This window comes from Macaca mulatta, chromosome 10, assembly GCF_049350105.2.
Source record: "Macaca mulatta isolate MMU2019108-1 chromosome 10, T2T-MMU8v2.0, whole genome shotgun sequence".
Classification (NCBI taxonomy): domain Eukaryota; kingdom Metazoa; phylum Chordata; class Mammalia; order Primates; family Cercopithecidae; genus Macaca; species Macaca mulatta.
The window spans coordinates 34,179,875-34,197,632 of NC_133415.1; the positions used below are offsets into that span (position 1 = coordinate 34,179,875).

The following is a 17,758-nucleotide window of genomic DNA, read 5'->3' on the forward strand; positions in this document are numbered from 1 at the left end:
TCAAAGAATTATTGTGAGGACAAAAGAGTTTGTTCACGTGAAAGAATTTGTTCTAGTCTAGTGTAATTCTTTTTTTTTTTTTTTTTTTTTTGAGACTCTCGCTCTGTCACCCAGGTTGGAGTGAGGTGGCGCGATCTTGGCTCACTGCAGCCTCCGCCTCCTGGGTTCAAGCAATTCTCCTGCCTCAGCCTCCCGAGTAACTGGGATTACAGACACCCACCACCACACCCGGCTAATTTTTGTATTTTTAGTAGAGACGGGGTTTCACTGTGTTGGTCAGGCTGGTCTTGAACTCCTGACCTCGTGATCTGCCCACCGCGCCCAGCCCCTGGTGTAATTTTCTTTTCACCTTCTACTTGAAGTTTCCACCTTTAGGCCTCCTGTTAGAGGCAGCATCATTAGTCCAACCGAGACTCTTAGAGGGAGCCTTCTGTTAAGTGGCAGCATCCGTCATTAGTCCAACCAAGACTCTTTGAGGGACCTCCATGGCCGAGTAACTCATTTTTTTCTCTTTTTTTTTTTTAAAGACAGGGTCTTGCTTTGTTGCCCAGGCTCTCTGGGTGTGGTGGCACTATCTTGGCTCACTGAAGCTTTGACTTCCTGGTCTCAAGTGATCCTCCTACCTCAGCCTCCCAAGTAGCTGGGACTACAGCTAATTTTTAAGTTTTTTGTAGAGACGAGGCCTCCCTGTGTTTCCCAGACTGGTCTCAAACTCCTGGCCTTAAGCAATCTGCTGTCCTCGGCCTCCCCAAGTGTAGGGATTATAGGCGTGAGCCACTGCACCCGCCCTGTGTAGCTGATTTGTAGCACAAAGTGCCATAGTTAAAATGTATTTGTTTTTCTTCAACCCCACCTTATTTCATAAAGGATTTAAAGGTCATCATCCTAGCTTCTGTCTGGACTTTGCCCAGCCTGCTATCCCAGACTTTCCTTTCAGCCATTCTTCTCTTAGATAGGAATTTGCTGCTTGATATTTGATTTTCCTTCTGTTTGACTTTGTAAATTTCTGCCAGGTGCGCCATTTATATGATACTGGCGAAACAAAAGATATTCACCTGGAAATGGAGAGCCTGGTGAATTCCCGAACCACCCCCAAATTGACTCGCAATGGTGAGTTCTGGCGGTGGCTTTTTAAGATGCAGGCAGCCCCTTCAGAGAAGTCTGTACTCATTCACTGAGCCATAAGGTGCGGTCCGAGGCCGTGGCTGAAGCACTGTCTGAGACAGTGGCTGTCAACCAGGGGTGATTTTGCCCTCCAGGGGATACTGGTAGTTGTGTGGGGACATTTTTGATTGTCATGATTGGGAGTGGGTACTCCTGGCGTCGAGTGGGCAGGAGCCAGGGAGTGGTCAGGAGCCAGGGATGTTGCTAAACATCCTGCAATGCACAAGACAGGTCTCCACAGAATTACCTTGGCCTGAGGTGTTATGAGAGCATAGAGAGAAACCAGATACAGATGCTGGGCAGAGGGGAGAGAGGATAGAGTGTCAGAGCTAAGGTTTTGGGGGAAGACTTTGTGGAAGAAGTCTTTGGCTGGGTCCTGCAACATTGCCAGGATTCAGTGACAGGTGAGGACCACTCCAGATTTTGTACGTATTGAAGGCCCTGAAGACTTTTTTGGAAGAGAATGACATGAGCGCACACCTGGTCAGCCACATGTGAGAGGGGATGGAGGAGGGAAGTGCCAGAGGCAGGGAGACCAGGTCGAAAAACATAGCCATGGTCAGGCTGAAGGTGGTGAAGGCCCAGATCTGGCCCTGATGCTGAGGATGAAGAAGAGAGGAGGTAGTGGAGGAGACCTCAGACTTTGGGCCAGATGCAGCTGAGTCCTGGGCCAAGCTTTGCCATTGGTGAATTATGCGGCCTCAAAGAGGTGATTGAATAGCTCTGAACTTCGGTTTCCCTGTCTGGGACGTGGGGGCAGCAGTGTCTACTTCACATTGTGATCATGAGCGCCAGGCCTCCGGTGGATGGTCATTCCCATTGTTCGTTATGTGAGAGAGAATGGTAAGGAGGTGAAATCGATGGGCAGGGCCAGCTGATCACCTTGTGGGGCGAGAGGTGGGTGTTTGTAGATGGTGCTACATCAGTGTAGGCAAGGCAGAGGGAGGGCTGAGAGGGTTGAGTCATTTGGACATTGTGAATTTGATGTGCCATTGGGATGCCAGGGTGGATGTGAGGACCAGCAGGCAGTCGGAAACATTTGCATTTTTCTCCCCTGGAGCGTCTTCTCTTTGAAAGCAGAGAGTGTATCTTTATTCACTGTTTTTATTTTAGAGCCTGGAATACTGAAGTTGCCTATTACATATTGGATGGTTGGATATACACATAGGAGACAGATCTGAGTAAAAGCTCATTTCTGAGCCAAGAGATGGCACCAGAAAGTGGTTTTATGTGTTATTGCAGAATACATTTTCGCGGTGAAAAACCTAAATGAAACAGGATTTTCATGATACTTGGCTTTTGTCTTGTGTTCACAGATTACTAAATGACTTAGTGCAAACTTCAGTTGCCCTCGGTGAGGGAACAGACTTTCTTGGATATAAATAGTTCGTAGATTCTCCTGAATGGCCCGTATCAGAGCTCTTCTGATGTGGTTAATAATAGGAGTTTTAAAGAGGCTGTTCAGGTTTTAGAAGACGTTTCAATGAACTGTAAAAAGCATCCCAGCACATGTGTTTGCCTATTCAGTTTTTCAGGGTTGAGAATTCGTAGTATGAGGTGCCAGGCTCCGTTCGGGGACTGTCTGATCTGGGGCCCCAGTGTTGTCAGCAGAGCCCTGCAGGGCTTCTTCTCTTGGCAAGTTATACAGTGCCTTGGAAGTGCAGGGGCAGGGCCTGGTGCTTTGGGTTGAATGTGCCATCCTGTAGGATGGAGCCTTTTCTCCTCTCCTTTTCCCAATGCTACTTTGGAGGGGGAAGGCTTCCTCAGCCAGGTGCCGGCGACTACCTGAGAACTCAGAGCTGCTGCAAGCCAGGCTGGCCACACAGTAGGTGGCGCTCCTCCACCTCAGTGCCGCAGGGACAGCGGGCTGCGGCTGTCAGGCTGTGGTCCCTCAGGATGCTGGGGGGTGGCATTGACCTTAGAGTCTGGATAAACTAGTAGTTTCTTTTCTTAGAATTCACTGTCATGATACCATTTGCATAACCTTGTTCCTCACTGTTTTCTTTGATTGGAAACTAGTGTTGACTGTTTTGTCCCTACCCTCAGTAATTTTTCAAAGTGGACGTGTGTCCTGCAAAGAGGATTCTCTGTCAGTGTTACCAGGTGACCACACCTCCAAGAATAATGTGTTTTGTTGTTTTAGAGTCTGTAGCTCGTTCAAGCAAACTGCTGGGTTGGTGCCAGAGGCAGACAGATGGCTATGCAGGGGTAAACGTGACAGATCTCACCATGTCTTGGAAAAGTGGCTTGGCCCTTTGTGCAATTATCCATAGATACCGCCCGGACTTGATGTAAGTTGTGATCAAACTTTATGTTTTTTTAATATTCCCCAAGGATCTCAGACCACTCTGTTATCAAGTAATATTTTGTCCTTTTTCCTAGAATGAGGTTCATAGTATACTTTAGAAGGCAGTGATTTTGATTTCACTATATTTGAAACTCTGTATGTCATGTATTATATAGCTCAACCCAGGAATGATTTTTATTTTTATTTTTTTCCAATAAGTCTTTTGCGCTCCTATAGCTGAGTTTTAAAAATCACAACACTGATAAGTCAAAAACTGGTTTTGATACCCACCTCGGCCTGTTAGCTTCACACAGAGGAAAACTCTGTTTACTGACCCCGATTGAACTCTTCGTTTCGGCCAGCTATCTCTCAAAATCTTTTTTTTTTTTTTTTTTTTGAGACGAGGAGTCTCGCTCTGTCCCCCCAGCTGGAGTGCAGTGGCGCCATCTCGGCTCACTTCAACCTCCACCTCCCGGGTTTACGCCATTCTCCTGCTTCAGCCTCTGGAGTAGCTGGGACTACAGGCGCCCGCCACCACGCCCGGCTAATTTTTTGTATTTTTAGTAGAGACGGGGTTTCACCACGTTAGCCAGGATGGTCTCGATCTCCTGACCTCATGATCCACCCACCTCGGCCTCCCAAAGTGCTGGGATTACAGGCATGAGCCACCACGCCCGACCTAGCTCTCTCTCAAGTTCTGTGGGTCACAGGGGAAACCTGGCTAGAACATTTGGCCAGCTCAAGGCAAATGTGTCACTACTAACAAAGCAAAACATCATGAACACTTAACCAGTTCATGATGGTTCATTGGTATTTTCTCTGTGTTAAAGACTGCATTTTTTACAGACATATTCTGTTGTCCTACCCACCTATCCCAGTGACATCTCCTTTGGCCATTCTCCACTCACCTGTCTACAGAATCAGCACTCTGGGGTGACCCCAGGTCAGCTGTGGGGGTCAGCACACTCAGGTTCCCCCATTGGCATTTGTTACCACGGAAGCCAGACAGAAGGATTCAGAAGCAGAGCATGTTGCGTTATTTTGGTTTCCTGTCCTTTCCATCATGAGGTCCACTTAAGAGGCCAATTTCTGTTTGTTTTGTTTAATGATTGCTTAAAGAATCCTGCAAGATATAGTTGCTATTTATATGATGGTTATAAACTGACGAGGCAAGAGCTGGTAAAAATAGCCTTGTGCAGTGTGGATTACCAATGGGGATTTCTGGTGTGCTTGGATGGAGGTAAGTGACCTCTGCTGCTCCTGTCACTTAGCTCACCCAGCAGTTGATAACAAGTAAGTAAGAATAGGGCTTATTCACTCCCGCCAAAGAAAGGGGGTGGGGCAAGGAAGAGCAGCTTGGGAAAGATTGTAGTCAGTGGCAGAGGATGGGCAGGTGAGTCAGCTCTGTTCCGAATGGAACAGGCAGAAGTGGTTGAGGGAGCCTAGCAGGTGGGGGTGGAGGGGCACCGGGCGAAGGTTAGGGGACCGTCTTCTGGGAAGGCAAAGCAGCACAGAGACAACGCAGCACTGTTCAGCAGCAGTGGGGTCATAGTTTCAGGGGCTGAACCTACAGTGAGGGGGAGTTTGAGAAAGTGGAAAATGCTGTGGGGTCCTAGGTTAACACAGAATAAGGGCTGCTGGGTTAGCCTGAAGTCATGTAAGGAAGAATGCGATCAGTCTTCTGAAAAGCAAGAGGCTTAAACCCAGTAGGAAATGGCCATTAATCTAAATAGGAAACTTAGCAATGGAAACATTTTTTGAGGAAGATTTTGGAATTTCCCCTCCAGGAGAAGGCTAAGATTCATCAGAGCTGATTTAGTACCTTAACAGCTCGTCGGGTCTAAGGGCCATGGTGGGTGACAGTCCCGGGCCTGTAGGGGTAATCTGATTCAAATAGATGTATCGTGTTTTCACATTAGTTTAATATGGATGGGCCATATGCAAGGATCAAGATATGTTAAAGATAAGATAGTTCCCATTATTTTTTATTTTTATTTTTAGAGACAGGGTCCCCCACCCTATTTCTCGGGATAGAGGGCAGTGGCACAGTCATAGCTCATTGCAACCTTGAACTTGCAGGCTCAAGTGATTCTCCTGCCTCAGCCTCCCACATAGCTAGGACCATAGGTACATGCCGCCATGCCTAGCTAATTTTTAATTTGAATTAAATTTTTAATTTAAATTGAGCTCCGGGGCTCAAGCAATTCTGCTGCCTCACCCTTCCAAAGTGTTGGGATCACAGGTATGAACCACTGTGCCCAGCCAGTTCCTATTCTCAAGCTCACATTTTAGTGGTAAATTTGTGTTACCAGAAAAATGAGAGTAGTTTTTCGACTTTTTCCCTTTTTTTTTTTCTTTGGTGGGTAAACCTTTCATCACTTCCTGAGGTTACTTTGCTTTTCCTTAGTAAAAAGAACAAGAGGTGAGATAAAACAGGTTTGTTCTCAGATGTCCACGATGCACAGCACCCTGGATTTTAGCTGAAAACAGAGAAAGGACGATGACTCCAGGATACCGTGTTTCTGTTTAAGGACAGTCAACCTATCTTGATACATTTTCCTTGTCCTGTTTCTCAGAGATTTTGATTCTTTGGATGAGCAAAATGTGGAGAAGAATAACCAACTGGCCTTTGACATTGCTGAGAAGGAGTTGGGCATTTCTCCCATCATGACAGGCAAAGAAATGGCCTCCGTGGGGGAGCCCGATAAGCTTTCCATGGTGATGTACCTGACTCAGTTCTACGAGATGTTTAAGGACTCCCTCCCCTCTAGCGGTAAGGCCCGGGAGGAGCTGCTGCACCACCCCCGCTGCTGTGCTGTGGCCCGGCTGTTCCTTCCTTCCTCTCGACTGTCCCGCAGCAGTGCCACCAAACACAAAGTTACTCTGTGTTCTTACCAGTTAGCTGTCAGGGAAATCTCTGGAGCTTTGCTTCATTATTTTTCCCTTCTCTAGTAGTATGTTCTCAACCCCTCATTCTTTCCCAAATCTTTCTCGCTGCATTTATAAAAATGCAGAAATCGTTCCTGTACCAAGTCTTTTTCCATGACTCCACCACCTTCTAGTGCTCACGCTCTCAGAGCCAGCCTTTTTGAAGAAGTGGTTTGTGCTTGTGGCCTCTGCTTCTGCACGGCCCAAACTTCGTAACGGGTTATAAGCCGGCTTCTCCTCACACTGCGCTACCGCAGCTGTTCCCCAGTGAGGAGGATTCCCACCTCCTAACTCTTTTCTCAGTTCCCATCTCTCACGCACTTGCTTTTCTGCATTGTGGGGCGCCGGAGAACGATGTCCCTTTTCTTGGAATCCTCTCGTGTCCTCCGTATCTGTGATCCTGAACCACACTTGTCCCCCTTCTTTCTCCTGTCACTGTGCCTTCTCCGGCTTCTTTCTACTCCTACCTCTTAGCACTTACCAAAAGTCTTTGCTTGGCCCTCAGCTTGCTGCCTCAGGCTCTCATAGTGCTACAAAAAATATTCCTCTTGTCATTAATTGTCACTTTAGGGTAAGTGTAGCATGAGGCTAGAGTGTTGGCTGTGGGGTCTGACCTGGATTTACAGTATCCCAGGCTTCCACTCCTGGCCTTAGGCAAGTTACTAAATTTTCCTGTGTCTCGCTTTCTGTCACCCTGTCTTGTAAAATGGGATAATGGGTGTAAAATGGGGATAATATGTATAATTACATTGTGCTGTGCCAAGAAGGATGTTCGGCCAGTGGAAGTACTTAATAAATGTTAGTGATTTACTATGAATTAATGACTATTTTAAAAATTACTGTTGTTATTAATGAAACATTGAAATCCAAAAAACTCGTGTTACCACCTTCCAGTACTTTCCAGCCCATGTATTCTTGTAGGGCTCGGTGGCTTTTCCTGGTTAGCCATGCCATTCTTACAACAGAAAGCCACAGCTCTAACACTGATGTACCCATGCAGTGCTACCCGTCTGTGTGCAGCTCAGAGCGTGGCATCTGCATACGCTAAAACCAGGAACCCTGAGTTCATCGCCTCTCTGCTTTTCTCTCTCCCTCCCTCTCTGTCCGTTCCGAAATTTTTATCACAAAAACGAGCCTTCAGCACTCTGCTGTAACTAACAATCACAGCCAGCTTCCAACTTCTGAAAAGCAAAAGTGCAGGTTTTGGTAACTGAAGTAGATTGGGAAGAAGAGTCATTTTTGTTGATGTGGATGAAGAAAAGAAGGCTCAGTGTCCATACCCAAGTATGCATTTCCTCCGTGGAGTTTCCTGCTGAGGCCACGTGTTGTCATAGCTGGTGAACCTTTAGAACTTTCTGAGGCTCTGTGAACCATCCATAAGGGAGAGTAGTTTTGGGCGGGATTTTGCGGTGCCCTCAAGGGCTGTGCTTGAACATCACTGGTTTCTGTTCCCAGACACCTTGGACCTAAATGCGGAGGAGAAAGCAGTCCTGATAGCCAGCACCAGATCCCCTATCTCCTTCCTAAGCAAACTTGGCCAGACCATCTCTCGGAAGCGTTCTCCCAAGGTATGTGGAGGAGTCTCTCGACCGGCTGCAAAGCTAATGGCAAGGTATGTGTGGCTAGAATAATGCAGTTTCCCTTCTCCCTTGGTACAGGATAAAAAGGAAAAGGACTTGGATGGTGCTGGGAAGAGGAGAAAGACCAGTCAATCAGAGGAGGTGAGATTCACTTGGGGAATTGCTAGAATGGTCATGTGGAATAGCCCTTTTTGGTTAAAATCCTTCATTTCCACAATGGTATTGCCAGGTCTTTTCCTATTCGTCCTTTATGAGAATTTCTGCTGGGCTTTTTCTTTTCTTTTTTTCTTTTTTTTCTTTTTTTTTTTTTTTTTGAGACAGAGTCTTGCTTGTTGCCCAGGCTGGAGTATAGTGGCGTGATCTGGGCTCACTGCAACCTCCGCTTCCTGGGTTTGGGCTCGTGCCTCAGCCTCCCAAGTAGCTGGGATTACAAGTATGTGCCACCACACCCAGCTAAGTTTTGTAAATTATTTATTTATTTATTTATTTTGAGACAGTTTGGCTCTATTACCTAGGCTGGAGTGCAGTGGTGCAATCTCGGCTCACTGCAGCCTCCACCTCCAGTGTTCAAGCGATTCTCATGCCTCAGCCTCCCAAGTAGCTGGGATTATAGGTATGTACCACCATGTCCTGCTAATTTTTGTATTTTTAGTAGAGATGGGGTTTCACCAGGCTGGTCTCAAACTCCTGACCTCAAGTGATCCGCCCACCTCGTCTTCCCAAAGTGCTGGGATTACAGGCCTGAGCCACCGCGCCCGGCCAGGTCCCAGTACTCTTTATATGGCCCTAGCTTGAGACTTGCTGTCCCCTTGTGGACACGGGAGCTTTGAGAGCTGAGCCAGACCACCAGCCCCCGTGCCAGGTCCTGAGCGCACTTCTGTGAGGGAGGGACATGGGGGGAGCCTCCTGTCACAGCGCCGGGTTCTTTGGGGTTGGTATTGATCAGGAGGAAGCTCCCCGGGGCCATAGAGGAGAAAGACCGACCCTGGTGAGCACTCTGACAGACAGGAGGATGGACGTTGCCGTTGGGAACCAGAACAAAGTGAAGTACATGGCAACCCAGCTGCTGGCCAAATTTGAAGAGAACGCACCCGCACAGTCGGTCGGCACACGGAGACAGGTAAACCCAACCCGTGCCTCGCCCACACTGATGTGGTCAGGCCACACAAGAAGAGGGGATCTTTTCTGTCCATTGAGATGGGCTGTGTCACAGACCCTGGGGTTCATGGGCTCAAGACGGGCGTCTGGCTTTCCCTCGCCTGACTGCAGCAGAGAAGAGCCCTTTATCTGCTTGCTTCAGGCTCTGAGGGTCGCTCTGTCCTCAGCATTCTGGCCTGGGTTGTCCCCTGACAAGAATCGGCAGAGGGATCTAAAAGAATCTGTATTCATATACCTGTACATCTGTGCACGTTTGCAGATATATTTAAATTTAGAGAAGTACACACTTACTGAGGAACATGCTGAGAAGTACAGTAAAGGTAATGAAGCCACCTGTGATTCTATTAATTTTTTCCTGCCCTTCTTTCTGGTCTTTTTTTTTCAGTGTATTCTTGTTTTTGTAGATAAGGTCATTCTTAACATATACTTGTCGATTCTCCTTTTTTCATTTCACCTTAGGCATTCCCATGTTGTCCCTGACTCTACAAGCACCTTCTAGAATGTGTGGGCATCAGGCTTCTCTTAGCTGTTGCTCTAGTGTTGGATGTTCAGGTTATTTCTCATCTTTCATGATAAGATACAGAGATAAACGTTCTTATGATAAACCTTCTTTTGTGTGTTGCAGCAGTTTCTCGGGATATTTTCCTAGGACTATGAGCATTGAGTGCTAAGTGGCACTCCCACACACCATGCATGAGAGTGCATGGCAGCAGCTTGTGGCTTGGGGTGTCTTTGTTAGGGTGTGTCTCTCCCCTTGCTTGTCTAAAAGTCACTCTGACTTCTTACAAGAGGTGGGCCTGGGATTTTGGAGATTGACACTGCAAGTGTCTCATAAATCTCCATGATAACTGGAGAGAGCAGCGGGAGGGCAGCGGCCCCTTCTCTGAATTTCCCTTCACTCTCTTCATCTTCTCCATGCCCATCAGCCATTCTTCCTATGGACCAGATGGGTGGGAGCAGCTTTGCTTGGAGTCTGACCGTAATTAACTACCTGCCACATCTAGTCTTTGCACGCCAGTCTTTTCATGCTGTGGCTCACAGAAAAGGTGATGATATTCACTGATAAACAGTTGAGGTTGTCTGGAGGCTCTGGCAGTCCCAGGTTCCCCTGCCTTGCTTGGGAAGGCTGGAATGCTGCCCGTTAGAGGAAGGTTGCCTCTAAGAGAAGGTTACTTTCCTCATTTTGGATGGGAATATTAGTTTTCCAAATCAGAATTAGTGGTTTCGACTCAGAGAACATTTAGCTTGGAAAAGAGATGATGCGTATTACAGCTTCTGTTTTCCTTTTTCTGTTCTTTTGCATTTGCTTTTGGTTTGGGGGAGGCTGTTTGCTTTGCTTTAGAAGTGTAACTTTCTAAGAATGAATCCTCCCTCTTCCCCACAGTTCACAGGTGTGGGGCTGTCCCCTGTGAGTTCTTTCTGTTCTTCTCCCACCTTAATGTACTTTTATTTTGTTTTGTCTCCATGTCCTGTCCCCACCCACACTTGGCCTGTGTGTCCCCAGCTGACACAAGAGCGTGGGGCCAGCCAGCCGTCCAGCTGCCTGCCCGGGCAGGTTCGCCCTGCCCCCACCCCGCAGTGGAAACAGGTAAAGGAACTGCCAGGGCCAGGATGGGTGCTGTCTCTCCAGGCCTTCCCACCCCGCTCCTGAGCCAGCCAGCGTTCAGGCCTGTGCTCTGGAATCCTAGCTCATGAGGGCCGGAAGTCTCCGCTCATTCGAGTAGTAGCTTTGGGAAAACATTGAACAGGCAGGGCTGACTGATTGCACGATTTCTGTAACTCCTGGGGATTTGAGAAAGAGTTAACAGGGAGACTGTTGATTTGGTTTGAAACTCGCTGAAGCGGTGTGGTAGGCGGCTCACCTAGGGGTACCCGAGCTCTTGGGTTTGCTGTTGTCCATTTGTCTCAAGCTGACTTTTTTCCAGCATGTCTCCTCGTGACCCTGGGAGAGAGAATTCTGAGTATGTCAAGCCTGAGAGTTGGGGCGTGGAGCCTTTTAAATGGGAAAATGTTATCCAGGAAAATAGTCTGGAACTGTGCGTTTGTGTTTGTTTTAAATCCTGGATGAAAGTATTCCTGGATGTTTTATTGGTGTTCTCTCTACATTTAAATGAATGTTTTTGGAAATTTTCACTAAAACCTTGGCAGGATCTCCCGGAAAACTGCGTATCCTAAGTGGTACAGAATAGGGCAGGTGATGGCATGCACTTTCTAAGAAAAAACCCAGCAGAGGAATTGGGAGCCCTGACTGTGGCTCCTCCATGTCACAGATGAGCAAGTCCCTGCTCTCGAGCGGAGCCAGGGTTGGCTGCCTTGTAGGCTGATATCATTTAGGTCTGCTGAGATGCCGAGAGGGCCGTGAGCTGGTCCTGGATGCCGTCAGCGCCTTCCGTAGTCGGTCTCCCCAGCCTCCTGTGCTGTAAAGTGACTTTATGGTCAGGAGATGCTGAGGGGTGGTGAGTTGGGTTTTATTTAAGTTACTTACATTCCGGCAAAAACGTTCCTTTCTAACCGTTCTTTTGTAACATAGCACATTAAAGACAGGGCCCAAAAGGCTGAGATGGAATTTTGGGAGCAGTGTCCAAACTCACAACAGGAGACAAATTCACCCTTTCTCTGTGCATGAGGGAGGTCTTCTGAAAAATCTAATTGGAAATTTACTTGCATTTTATTTTCTTAACCTTGGCCTTGATGTCTCGGTGGAAGAATCGATTTGAAAGATGATGTTTAGTTGAGGATCTGTTGAAGGGGAAAGTGAACTCTAAATTGGATTCCAAAACCTCTTACAGTATTCGTAACAGGTGCCTGAGGTGGGAGGAGCAGAGGGAGAGGGAGATGAGGAGTAACGCAGGCAAGTGGGGGAACGGGTGGCTGTGGCTGGAATGGTGCTGAGGGGCCGCTGGAAGCATCCTCCCTGGAGAATGTTGGTAGTCACTGCCAGCGCAACTTGTCACCTGAGTCAGTATGGTCGTGGTGGAGTAGGAGACTGGCAGGCTGTATGGGCAGTGGAATAGAACCATCAAAGTCAAACGCAGGTTCTGTGGGATGGGCACCAGATTACAGTTGGAGACAGTAGCTGGGCAGATGTATAAATGAGACTTGATTGGTGAGAAATCGTTAGCAGTGAGAACCCCATTAGGTTCTTTGGTAGCTTAGGGGATATCCAGTAGGGATCTGCGAATTTATCAGGTGGCAGGGAAGTAGCACTGTGAACCAAAACTCACAGTTCTTATGTCCGTGTGAAATGTATAGTATTCACATAGAACTTTCTCAGCTCTAAATCATGAATTTAGGCCTTCTAAATTTATCTCCTGAAAGAGTTGGAGTTGCAGTGTCAGATACTTGCAGAAACCTGGGACAGAGGAACCCCAGTGGTACCCGGGCCCTGCGTCTGATGCCTCCCATGGCTGGCCCTCCACATCTCCCTTCAGGAAGCGGGGCTGACTGGCAGCACCCCATTGTGACTCATAGTGCTTCTCTGGAGGTGGTTCAGAGGCAGGAGGGCATTGCCTGGCAGGGCAGTGATAGCTGAGTTGACAGAAGGGTGACCTTCAGCCTAGGTCATTGTATGGAAGAGGGAAAATAATAGCAGCTCAGCCTGCCAGTGGCTTCCCTTCATTTCCTTCCTTTGTAAACGCTGTGGCTCTTCCCATCCTTTTGCCTTTTGATCTCAGAAACACATCCTGAAGGCAAGCTCTGTGCGTTAACCAGCCCTAGTTTGGAAGTAGATTGTCATGGGAGCTCTGAGCGAGTACGGGGCTGTTTCCCCAGGCCTCGTGGCTTCCCTGCTCACCTGCTCCCTGCATGCTGCCCTGGGCACAAGGAGATGAGAGTTTCCCTGGAAGATATCAGAGAGGCCTGGGAATGTGTGATTATTTCTCAAATACCAGGGACTTTGGGGCTTTGTAAATTGTAGACAGACTCTCGAAGGGAATATGGTGGAGGGGGCAGAATGAGAGAAATGCCAGGGACGTGTATATGGCATTTGAATGTTAGTGAGACACCTTTAATTTTAACATAATGCTCCTGCCTTTCTTGCATTTCCTTGTTAGTTTCCTGAAGCCCTTTGAGTACAGGGACTGAGGGGAGGGCAGCAGTTCCAGCCACTGTCACAGCTGTGCCCTGAAGAGGCTGCTGCTTCGCTGTATTGGGTGCACATGACCAAGCCCTTGAGAGGGGGTCTCTGTGTCCCCTCTTGGCGGTTGGCCTGTTTGCCCTTTCTCTCTACTCATCAGCAAGCCTATTTCTTATATCCCCGGCTTCCCTGAGAAAACCGTTGTTCCCTGGCACCTGGAAGGTGCTACCTGCTGGTTCTCCCCAGTCCTGCAGATCACCTCTGTGGCTGTGCCCAGCAGAGGGTGCACGTCCCACCTGGGGGCCCACGGGAGACCACTGGGCTGCCCTCTGAGGATGAAGGGGCAAGGAAAGGCCTCCCTGGGGTACTTCTGACAAACGCCCTTCAGTCCTCCCAGAACCAGCCTCCACGTGGCCACTGTTTGAATAATGTTCTCTCTGTTTGTGTCTGTTGGTGTAAAAGCAACGGGAAAAGGAGTGTTCTCGGACCTGCCCCAAAAAAGTGATCACCCTGTCTCCTCCCCCTGCTCCACCTCCCTGTCGGGCGCATGGCAGCCAGCAGGTGATCCTCTCTGCATGCTCCGTGGTCCTGTCTCTGTCTCCCTGCCTGTCTGTGTAGGTGGCTAGTGTAGAGACCAAGTCAGTTTCCCTCTTCTCAGCAGTAACTGTCAAGAAGAAAGGCCATGCGTAGAAACCATTTATGGTGGAAGCAACTTTTATGGCCCTCAGGATGGTGCATCCTACATTCACACCTGACCCTGGTCAGTCCCACCCACACCATGGAAACATGACTGTCCCACCATGAACTAGAAGTTCAGCTGTAACTGATGTTTGTCACGCATCCGAGGCCCAGAAGCCCTAAGAGCAGCCTGTTTTTCTGAAACCCCGCTGAAGGCAGCCCTTTTCTCTCGCTGCACAGTGAGGTGGGGTGAGGCCTTCGGGCGCTGCCACAGGGCTTCTCCACGTGAGTTTCGTTCCTTCTGATTCTGGGAGCTCTGCCTCTTGCCCGTTCAGCGTCTTCCAACAAACACTCCTCCCCCTGCACTCGCACACCAGGCAGAGCGTTCAGGAGCGGCCCCGGAGCCAGACTGGAATCTGACTTGTGGGACTGGGGCCACGCTCTGGCCTCCCCCTGCCCACAGAGACATTATGCTCACGGGTGCTGGATAGGAGCAGCCATGTCAGAGGCCTTGGGACTGTTTTTCCACTGGCTCACGGCTGTAAGGCGAACCCTCAGCCAGCCAAAGAGTAATGCAAGCAGCCTTCCCTGGTCCTGTGAGTGCAGCTCCTGGCTCCTCAGATGAGCAAGGCCATGTCCCTACCTACAGGTCTCTACCCTCTCACATATACCTTCCCGTCCATTCACCAAAAACACATTCACTTCTTCCTTTAGTAGATTATTCTTTGGCCCGATGCTCCTGTTCAGGGACCACTCCCCACTCTGGAGTTTCCTCTGGACTGCTGTCTTAGTCCTTTATTCTAGCCAATTTCCACCTCCCCACCTTTCCTTTCTAAAATGTCTTGTTGTGGAATGTGTCACCCTTTTAACCTGCCTCTCCTTCTAAACCTTCCATTTGATGCCTCTGATCTTACACCACTGTGTGAAAGAAGTATGCTTGTTCCACCTTGTACTAACTGTAGTTCATTATTGATCTGTGTAGCTGGCCTCACTGGAGGCTGGCGGGGGCAGAATGGCTGTGCAGAAGGTCGGCCTTGTGTCATGGGATTTGATACGGATGGGATTATGGTTACCTGGGAATGGGGTTAGTAGGGGAAGGGGATATGTGTTGAACTCTGAATTTCTGCCCCTGAATTTCCCACTGTTGCTTAGTAGATCCAAACAGAGCATTATGCATGGAGCTTAAGTTTCTACTTTATTGCCAACAGACATACAGGGATCTTGATGCTGACAACCGTGGCAAGCAGAGCCCCCACCATGAGAGGGTAAAAGAGCATGAACCCGTGGCATGGGATGCTGAGAGCCAAACAGACGGGGCACGCTGTGGTGGTGGGGCAGCGGGAAGGGATGTGGGGGATGGCCCCCTCCCCTTGCTTTTTGCACACTCTTGTCACCCAGCCAAGAGCCAGAATTCTTTTTGCTAGCAGTGTTGAGCAGTGCAAATAGCATTCGCTGTAAAGCAGGCACCCATCTGGCATTCAGATGGGATGCTGACCCTAAGTGTGTGTGTTCTGGTAAAGGGCCTTAGTGACTTCCCGTTTCTGCCCACTGTTCCCCTTCCAAGACCATGCTATTTCTACCCCCGAAATACGTGCCAGTGGTAGAGTAGTAGCATTGGACCGTCAGATATGACTTCTTAGGGAAAGGGTCTAGATCAGTATTCAAGTGGCATTCAACAGTCACGGATCTTGAAGTGGAAATCCTGAGAGCCAAAGCTCTTACCAGCGTGAGGATTTTTCCAGTAGGGTAAGAATGAGGGGGAGAAAGGTAGGTGATGGCAAAATGGGGCTGTACCCATGGAAAGCTTTAGTCTTTTCTGAAAACTAAGGGGGAAGTTACTGATTGCAGCTGGCCATCGTATAATGTGAGGGATAGCCGAGATGCCCAGTTAAAGAAGCTGGCTTACTTTAGGAAACTTTTGTTCTTGTTGTTCGTACCCGTAAAGATCTCCGAGTGGCTGTAGCTCTGCAGCTACTGGGAAGAGTCATCTCTAGTTGTTAATCTCACAAAAGCCATTTTGAGAAATGCAGTTATGGCCAAGCAGTAAATTAGGTTACCCCTCGGACCCAATAGGAGCTAATCATAGTGCCATCTTCCTGCACCCTCTCACCGGGCTAGCAGCGGGCAGTGTGTGTGCTGCCTGAACCTGGTGCTGGGTCGGGGAGAGGAGACTGGGCTGGAGGTGAGCGTCTTTCCCATCCCCTTTCCATGGCCTCGCCCCACTGTGCTCACCCTTTTGGGGCTGCCCCCCCCCCCGGCAATGTGTGCCCAGCCTCTTTCTCCCTTCTTCCCAGGCTGTGTCCCCTCAAAAAGGAAAACAGCCCTTTTCATTGAGCAGGGCAGTGCCCTCCATTTTGGGGATCACATATTTAATGAGAGACTGATAATGTTTAATGAAACAGTGCCTAAAAGAAGGGAGGGGAAGGCCGGGCGCGGTGGCTCACGCCTGTAATCCCAGCACTTTGGGAGGCCGAGGTTGGCGGATCACGAAGTCAGGAGATCAAGACCATCCTGGCTAACATGGTGAAACCCCGTCTCTAATAAAAATACAAAAAATTAGTCAGGCGTGGTGGCGGGCGCCTGTAGTCCCAGCTACTTGGGAGGCTGAGGCAGAAGAATGGCGTCAGCCCAGGAGGCGGAGCTTGCAGTGAGCCGAGATCGCGCCACTGTACTCCAGCCTGGGCAACAGAGCGAGACTCCGTCTCAAAAAAAAAAAGAAGAGAGGGAAGCATGTTGAATAGGAGAGATTGGCAGTGAGAAACAATTTGAAGTTCAGGGCTGCTGTGCAGAGAGGGGAAGAGGTAGGGTTTTGAGCTCAGGAGGCAATAGTTTGCAGAGATGATTCTCTCTTTTTCCCTCTGAGCTGGTTTCTGCACTCCTCGGTGCAGGGCTCCAGACTGGATACTTTTGAGGACTTAAGTTCTTTTCTTGGACTTTGCCGCCGTCCTCCATAACCCTGCATGTGTACTCACCTGCTCTCTGCCCACCTCTGCCCAGCCCCCCACTCCTCCCCTTGGCTGTGACTGCTCTGCCCCCCAGGAGGCTACTGAGTCTTCCTCTTGCTTCCTTCTGGTGGGTGGTGCTTACAGCCGTCCTCCCCAGCTCCCTCTGGGGCCTGTGTTGCTGAGCCCAGGGCCAGGGAGCTGGCGAAGTGTCTGAAGCAGAGGCTGTTGAAGTACCAGGTAACTGCCGCTCCATGTTGCCACTCCACGGAGCTATGAAGTGCACGTGACTGAGGTAGAGAGTGTGACCGATCTGGCTTGGAGCTGGAGGAGCAGAGGGCTTCCTCGTACCATGAGTTAATGCTGTCCTTCCCACCTGTAAATAGTTCATTCTGAACCTGGTGGGAAACTCAGCAGTTACTGGTTGCCAAAGCTTTCAGTCACTGCCTCACTCTCTGGGGACTGAGTTCCTAGCTGCATGGGCCCACGGCTAAGGAAGACCCTTGCTCAGTTTTGTTACATGTGCTATGTGCAATCTGTAGAGGACTTGGGCTCAAGCCTTTTCTCCTCATCTTTGCTTGGGATTCAGCTGCCTCCTTGGCAAGGAGAGCCTCTTTGAGCACTAGTGGAAGGAAGAGATGCTGCATTTCTGGCCCTTCTGTAGAAGGAGCAAGCTTCACTCTAGATTTGCTGTCTCCACTGCCTGCTACTTCTAAGGCCAATGGAGTGATGGGGTGGTGGGAGAATCTTTTTGCCCAGGAGAAATCCCAGCTCAGGCCGGGGGTTGCTCTCTGCAGAGCACAGAGCATGTGAGTCAACGAGACCCCCACTCTCTCCCCTCCTTACTCACACAGAGGGAGGGCGAGGCTGTGCTGGGTGGCCCACAGCTGCGGGACTGCGTTCCAGGGCGTGCTCTGCTGCAAGCATGAGGGAAGGACAGATAAAA

General features: G+C 49.3%; 1 protein-coding gene across 33 annotated transcripts in view; it reads left to right on the forward strand.

The window, feature by feature from the left end:
• MICAL3 (microtubule associated monooxygenase, calponin and LIM domain containing 3) overlaps positions 1–17,758 on the forward strand; it is a 232,361-nt gene that overhangs the window by 126,008 nt on the left and 88,595 nt on the right. For 19 of the 33 annotated variants that reach the window (XM_077950755.1, XM_077950757.1, XM_015149677.3 and 16 more), the window contains exons 11-19: positions 1,014–1,110; positions 3,308–3,455; positions 6,028–6,224; positions 7,835–7,947; positions 8,038–8,100; positions 8,906–9,079; positions 10,622–10,705; positions 13,655–13,753; positions 15,079–15,135. In XM_077950755.1, the coding sequence (XP_077806881.1) occupies positions 1,014–1,110; positions 3,308–3,455; positions 6,028–6,224; positions 7,835–7,947; positions 8,038–8,100; positions 8,906–9,079; positions 10,622–10,705; positions 13,655–13,753; positions 15,079–15,135 (1,032 nt within the window). The remainder of the gene's footprint in view (positions 1–1,013; positions 1,111–3,307; positions 3,456–6,027; positions 6,225–7,834; positions 7,948–8,037; positions 8,101–8,905; positions 9,080–10,621; positions 10,706–13,654; positions 13,754–15,078; positions 15,136–17,758) is intronic. The other 14 variants (XM_077950775.1, XM_077950777.1, XM_001103660.5 and 11 more) reach the window with 3 other exon arrangements.